The following is a 7,411-nucleotide window of genomic DNA, read 5'->3' as shown; positions in this document are numbered from 1 at the left end:
TTACAAAACATTTCTATAATTCCAGAGGAGAGCATTTCTGTTGATTGGTCGTTCCATGAAATTTGAATATGACTTTTAAAACAAAGTTCTTGCTCTTGCTAACCACTCTGTGCCACTAATAGTTCCATTAAAGATTATGTATCTTGATTTTTGATCCCCAACTTGGAAGTTCTTAGACTTGAGTTAGAAATGAGAAAATTATACAAATATACAAATCATGCAGCATTAGAAGGCACTTCAGAAGGAAAATTGGTGATCAACAGTTGTCCAGTACCCCTAGTACTGGATAGTTTTAGATCTATTTTAATCTCCTTAATAAGTCCTATAGCTATGCAAGTGAGTGCATTTTGATAACTGCCGTGCCTAATTTGTAACAATTACTGTCAACCTTCAGTTAAGAGACTGTTCATTCCACACTGGCCCAGAAAAGAGTGAAATGTATGACTCGTGTGCATAATTTTATTCACATCATATTTCATACTGATTATGTATTGATGACATTGATTCATTTACTCTTTACAGCGCCACTTGCATGGATATTAAATCTTATTGACCACAGATGAATTTTAATTTCAGATTGGTGATAGATTTTTCCATCAGCTCTGATAGTATGTTTGACTTTTTCATCATTAACCCAGGCAATCACACAGCACTGAGTTATTGCATTGAAACAAAAAGTGCACACTTCACTTGGTAATTCTTTATGGATTTACAATAGGAACTTCATTAATGTCTGTTGTAAGGATCACAAAAAAACAACATTTGTCTGCAAATAGGAATCTAAGCAAGCTTCAAAAGTCCCAGGAAAAATATTAGGCTTCTTTGTCTTCTGTAATGCATTTTCTTAATGCTGTGTGTGGGGAAAATGACAAATATTTGAAAACTTAGCCATTTCAAATTATACTGCTGCATTGAATGCTCATATTTATCCTTTTCCCTTGCTCAGGTTTATGGGGTAATTTTTAATGTATTCTTTATTTAGTGTTAATTACATGAAATGATGAGTAGCTTTATTTGTTTAATTTACTAATATGAGAAGCTATATAGAATAACCATTTGAAGAATAAAAATCTTATTTTTTATTGCAAATTAACCAGTCACCTCTGATGGGGTATGAAAGTTTCTTTAAGGAGTGCCCATTCATATGAATACTCACAGATTTTTATGGTTGAATTTTAATGAAGTGAAAATACAGGACAGAGTTGAGAACAATGAATGGACAAATATTTTCAGATACCAATTTTGAAACTGAAGCAAAGCTATTTGTAGTTATACTTGGTAACAAAACCCAACAAAAGTGCTAGGAATAAAATGGTGGATCTCTTCTCTACTCCCTCCCTTTTTAATGTAAAAGCCTAATCCCCCTCCAAGTTGTATCTAACTTGTTACATTGCTGGTTTTATACCATTTCTTTCCTGCCTTACCAAAGTATATAAAATGATTGTTACAGCTCACCAACATGCATGGTGAGAATTGAAGGATGGAGAGACGAAATAGAAAATGAAGTAGATTGTGAAGCACTGAATGTAGGCAATAGCAATATTAGCTAGGGGACTGAGTGCCAAGGACACCCAAGAAATATGAGCAGGGTTGCAGTGCCATCCTGTTGAGTATAAGATGATGCAAATTTAGAGGTGCTAGGAAGGAAAACTGGAGAAAAATCTGGCTTATGTGTTTATAAGATTATGTATATTGTCCTTTTCATAGGAATCTTGTGCTTTTCATACCTCTTTCAGGATGGGAGTGGTAGGGTGTTCCTTTTGGAACACAAAATATAGTTTAGACAATGAATAAGAATCTTCTACTGTGTATTTTCTTAATGTTGGAAGCCAGGAAAAAAAAAAAGAGAGAGAGAGAGACAGGTGACTTTCAAAAATTAATAGCTCTTAAAAAGCATAAGGAAATATAACTTAAGGAAATGTTCTTGTCAGACATTGGTGAGAAGCTGTGTTTTGGGGTGATGTTAATTAAGAACATTTCCCTGTTGACATAAATGTCTCACATTTTTGCCCTTGGTGCTCCGCTCACTATGAGCACAGTCAATTCACAAGGTAGTTTTTGTAAATAAAGGTTTTGGGCAAGCCGAACGTGGTCCAGAGAGATATTAATGAGAGGGCAAGGGGGAAGAGTTAATGAAAACACTGCCTGGTGGAACATAAACTGATTTTTGGACCTGGAGAATGCTTTAAAATTATTTTCTCAAAACCCTGTGGCGTTTCTTTTCTGGAGGAGATGAGATGGGGCGAAATGACAAATAGCTCCATTTTATTATTTTCTTTTCTCTCGTTCTCCATATTTTGGGTAGGGAAAATTGGTTTTTATTTTGGCGATTTTCCTTCTGTTCACAGAACCAATTATATTTTTAGTGCTTGATGGCATAGTAAATATACTCAAGCATCCTCTGGCTTAAAAATAATAAGTTGATTATTAGTACATCTCTTCTTTAAAGGCAGTTAATTGTATGGAAAGCCACCATCAAATTGTCCCTTTAAACTTTTATTCTCCTGAAATTTGTTTCTAGTGTTGCAAGTATATAGTTTAGTTGTTCTGCATCGTTAGCTTTTGTATATTCTGAGAAAAAAATCAAGGATTTTCAATCATATAGTGATTGAAATCTCAGATTTCAGACTGAAATGTGAGACCCACTAGAATTTGAATATCTACAAAATTTTATAGCCTGTATCATTAAAGGGCACTTGGCTACCTCAGGAGAATGTTGGGAAAATCAGGAATGTGGCTAATTTTTTCTTTTGTAAATCACTGCCTGCTCTGGAATTTTTTCTTCCATTCAAAAGTGCAACAGGGCCACCTAGAATTATCTGTGCTTTTCGGTAAGGTAAAAGTTAGATCATGTCTCTTTAGTCAGGAAAATTTAGCAAGGCTTCTAGTTTACATATCCCTTCACTGTTCCCCCATAGTTACATAATTGGTGTTGTGTGTGTCCATCGTAGAGGACATTTGATGCTCATTTATTAAATATGCTTGCTGGCTGCTGCCGCATCTTTGTTCTGGACAGACAAATTACCTTTCTCACACTGAGCTTCCACTCTGGGGAATTAAGCCTCCACCACTTTAATTAGCTTGGAAGTGGGGGGTTGCAGTTCCTAATAGACTTCAGGCTTTTAGTAAGTTAGGGAAAGGGTGAAACGAGAACTTCCTGGGAAGCTCAAAATGTCATTTAAAAACCATAAAAACCTAATATATATTATTTCATTTTTGTAATTGCAAACAGATTGTATTTGATGACTATGGATTGCCATTTCTAACTTAAGATGTTGAAGTTAGACTTGCATGGAACTATATTCTTTAATCTCTCACGAGTCATGAACATATTACATGTATTGATGCACATATTTACAATGTTTATGTAACATTAAGTGACATAGCAGAATGGAAATATTCAGTGAAAAACAATTCCTGACTATTTGGACATAACTTTTCCCACACACACACACACAACTCACACTCGCACACCTCTGTAGGTAAAGATTAGTATGTCACAAGGAGGTAACAGAATAATGATGATACTGCCAGTGTTTATTCAGCTTTCATTAAGGCCTAGGCTTTCTTATACATAAGGTAATTAATCATAGCAGCCTTATCACCCCTACTTTAAAGATGAGGAAACTGAGACACATGCAGGCTAAATACTTACTATAGTTAGCACGTTAACCCAAAAAGTTCCTGGGTAGGGACTTGTCTCTGAATGTCCTCATCATTAAAAAAGTCCCAAGATAACAGGACTAGACAAGACATTGTAATTCATTCTTTTTGGAGAGAATTTTGCTTTACAAGAGTTTAAGCAATTCATTGTAGAACTTTCCACCAAAAACTTTTTCAAAGTCCATTTACTGTCTCATTTTCTCTGCTAGTAAAACTGCAGAAAATGTTATGCTTTAGTTCTTCACTGCCGGAGTAAGTAGCATAGAAAGCCTCTATCAAGTCACAGTTGGAAAGTAATCTAATAAAAAAAGATTAGTGAATGCAGAGAAGACAAAAGAGTCGTGTTTGAGTTTAATATCTCTCAAATTTAGCACTTTAGCTAAGATGCCCGTTTTTATTTCTTGCAGGTCTGCTAAAAGGTCAGAGTAATGCAGAATGCGTGCCTTCATCTCAGATTTTGTTCATCACAGGTGGATCCCATGTGTCTTCAGTAGACAAGTCACCTTTGTAGCTAGCACCAGTGCCAGCTCCATGCCATTGCACCTTCTTTAGTCTTGATTGCCCTTCCCGCATTTATTGGTGTATTAAAATGACTGAATATGAACATTAAGGACTCCATGAACCTGGGCTAATGGGAGACTGTAGAGAAAATGAAAAAAGATCCACCAGAGGACATCTTTGGGGGGGAGGGAGCTTGGGGGGAGGGAAATGACTAATGAAGCTAATTAAAAGAAGCATTCAAATCTGCTTTCTACCCTCATTAACAATTAGCAGGGCACTGGCCAGAGTTTGTACCCTGTGTTTTACCTTAACAACATTCTATTTGCTCTTTGTATATTTAAGTGTTGTAAGGAAACGTGTTTCAATCAAAACTGAACATGAGATAAAGGAAAGAGATGTGGCTTTTGTGATATTCTATCACAAACACTTTTATTGTATCTCTGTAAAATACAATGTATGTATGCATGTAAGTGTTTTTGTCCTGATGTTGCTACTCCCATGGCAAAGATTTAAAAAAAAAAAAAAAAAAAAAGAATTAAAAAAAGAAAAAAAATTGGAAAAAAAATCGGGCTCATAGCAGCTACTGTGTAGAAATTTCCCCCTACTTCTAATTTGCTGAATGAAGAAAAAATCTTTTATTTGTGATATTTTCAGAGACATTTGCTCTAGTATGGTGTATTTAAATAATAAAAACTTAAAAGAAAAAATATTCAATGGAGTTTGGGTTTAAACATTGCTTTTTCTCTTTTGCATTTTGGAAAAATTTAGTTTTATTTGTTGTATGACAAACTCACTTTAAATTTGAGGGGTGAAGGAAGTGGTATCTATATGTATTTAACTCTGGGCCATAAGGCATTTTTCAAATTACTTAACTGTGCCACTTTTGGCAGGGGTACAAAGCAATGTTTTTAACAGAGTCCTTTTTATAAGTTCAGAATATTCTGCTATCCCCCTTCATTATACTTCTATATCACTATAAGTCTTGTGTTTACACATAAATACTTGTTGGATTCTTCAGCTATTCCGTTGATTCTTTTTTCTCACTAGGAAAATCTTGGGTGCTGACAAAAGGCACGTTAAAGAATATGGCACAAACATCTTGTTCTTTCACTAGGTTTATAGCTTTTGAAGGAAACAGCATTTCTAAACCACACCTATGTGTAATTTGAAGTTCCATTAGCTTAGGGCCCCACAGCTCTTCTGTAGTACTCTTCGATCTTCCATGGGTGAAGCTGTCCTTTCCTGATGAGCTTTTAGACTCCTGTGGTCTGCTGTGAGTGAGAGTTGTTTATTTTGTTTTACTCTTACACTCCTCCACCCGACTCTGCCTTTCCATATGTTTGTTGGGGGAGGATTCCAATTTCATTTAGTGGTACTCTTGAGGCAGTGGCTAGTCCGGCCAGAGAGTCTCTACAAGCAGCAACTGCGTTGCCTGAGACATGCCCTGAGGGAGGCATGGGGCCAGAACTCACTCAGGCCCTGGCTGGTGCTGGAAAGAGGAAAAGCCACAGAGGCCTGGGTGCCAGGCCTGCACCCCAGGCATGATCATTGCATGTAAGCAAATCTCAACTACAGCTTCTGTCACAGGCTAATTCAGCCAGGTGTGTTTATACGTCCACTTTCCTTTCTACAAAAATGGCATTTATTTTATTTTGTTCTAGGAAAGCCCCTCTTCCAGACCAGCTGATACTAGGAGTAGATGGAATGGAGAAGTCTAGCTCCACACACCTCAGCTAAATAGTCTGTTTCCCTTTCCTTTGAGAACTTCTGTGCTCACTTCCTGCTTTCAGAGAGTTGCAGGCTGGGAAGAAAAATTAGTTGTTCAAATTGCAAACCGCCTATAAACCTGTAGGAGAGTTAAAGTGAATTGTTCTGTCAGAGCTTTATAAAAAGAAAATGCAGAAAAAAAAAATAGAAAAGAAAATCACATGCATAACAATATCTGTTTAAGTTACATCCTTTGGGGAATTTCTCCAAACTTGATCTGGTTCACGTCTTTTTTTACTATCCTTCCTAAAGGAACTTGGACTCTTCCAGTAGTAAAGGGAGAAATGTGTTAAGATTGTAAGCATCTTCTATATTCTTTTTGGCATAAGTACTCATGTCCCATATAGGTAGAAATTCAAAGGAGGTGGTTAATAACTTTAATAAGTAATACAGTGTGGCATTTAGTGATGTGGAGGGCAAAGGTCATTACAGATTTTAAATGAACTATTATATGACTGGTTCCTGAAGCACTGCTGCCTATTTAATAACGAGCTTCTAAAAGCATTTCTTAAGTTGCAGACCTATAAGATTACAAATGTCACTCATGTTAGTATAATCCACATGCAAGTGATGAAGCCTTCTCTTTGATGTGCTAAATTGGAGAAGGACTAATGGAGCTATGAATATACAATAGAACATATTTAAGTAGTAGTCTTGCTTTAGGTAAAACACTTTCTTGAAACCAGAGGCATTTCAAACAATAAAACCCATCTCTAATGGGGATGCTCTGTGTGGATAGAAAGCTACTAAAAACACTCAAGTTTATTCTGATGTGAGCAGTGATTGTGTGCACTTCCTTCCCCAAGCCCAACATAGCTTAGGAAAAAGAAAAAAATCCATGAGCTTACCCACCTTTCATCCATTGCATTTGTGATGTTATTAGTGAGGTATACACCACTCTTCTGAAAGGACTTAATGTTAACCACGTCATGGAGCAAGATGGTCCCAGTCCCTACAAGCAAGTGCAATTACAAAATAAAAGCAAATGCTACCGAGCCTTGCTGAACTCCTGATAAAAAATTATGTTTATGATACATATAAATGTCTCAATCATGCAAATTGTCACTCTTGCTAATGAAACAGTTTTGTAAAAAGATTGTCCTCTAAAGGGGTTTAATGTTTTTTTTTTTGTTTGTTTGTTTTTTTTTAACCTATCTAACTGTCTAGTTAGATTTACACATTCTGCAAAGCAGGGGAGCCTGAAGCCTTTCCAAACCAAATCGTTTGCCACAGAAACTATTTCTAGCTCTTCATGATTTATTAGGAAATAGTTTAACACGAACTGTAGTGTCTTATAAAATACAAAATGAGAAAACTGTCACACCAAAATGAAGTCTGTGAAATTGTCATCCTCTTAATATTAACTATATTTAAATTCTCTTTCTTTTGCCCTTATTAGCACTGATATTTGAAACAACTAATCATCTAAAATGAAGCTCTTAAATTAAATGGCTTCAAATGTCAATACAGTAAGATTCTA

General features: G+C 35.9%; 1 protein-coding gene across 4 annotated transcripts in view; it reads left to right on the top strand.

The window, feature by feature from the left end:
• The window catches only part of Lmo4 (LIM domain only 4), a 16,830-nt gene extending 12,101 nt beyond the window's left edge, over positions 1-4,729 (top strand). For all 4 annotated transcript variants that reach the window (XM_047551451.1, XM_047551444.1, XM_047551470.1 and 1 more), the window contains exon 5: positions 4,071-4,729. In XM_047551451.1, the coding sequence (XP_047407407.1) occupies positions 4,071-4,079 (9 nt within the window). In that variant the 3' untranslated portion in view covers positions 4,080-4,729. The remainder of the gene's footprint in view (positions 1-4,070) is intronic.
• The last annotated feature ends 2,682 nt before the right edge of the window (positions 4,730-7,411 follow it).

This window comes from Sciurus carolinensis, chromosome 1 (assembly GCF_902686445.1).
Source record: "Sciurus carolinensis chromosome 1, mSciCar1.2, whole genome shotgun sequence".
Lineage (NCBI taxonomy): Eukaryota > Metazoa > Chordata > Mammalia > Rodentia > Sciuridae > Sciurus > Sciurus carolinensis.
Note: the sequence above shows the minus strand (reverse complement) of the source record. Positions and strands in the feature narration are given on the sequence as shown.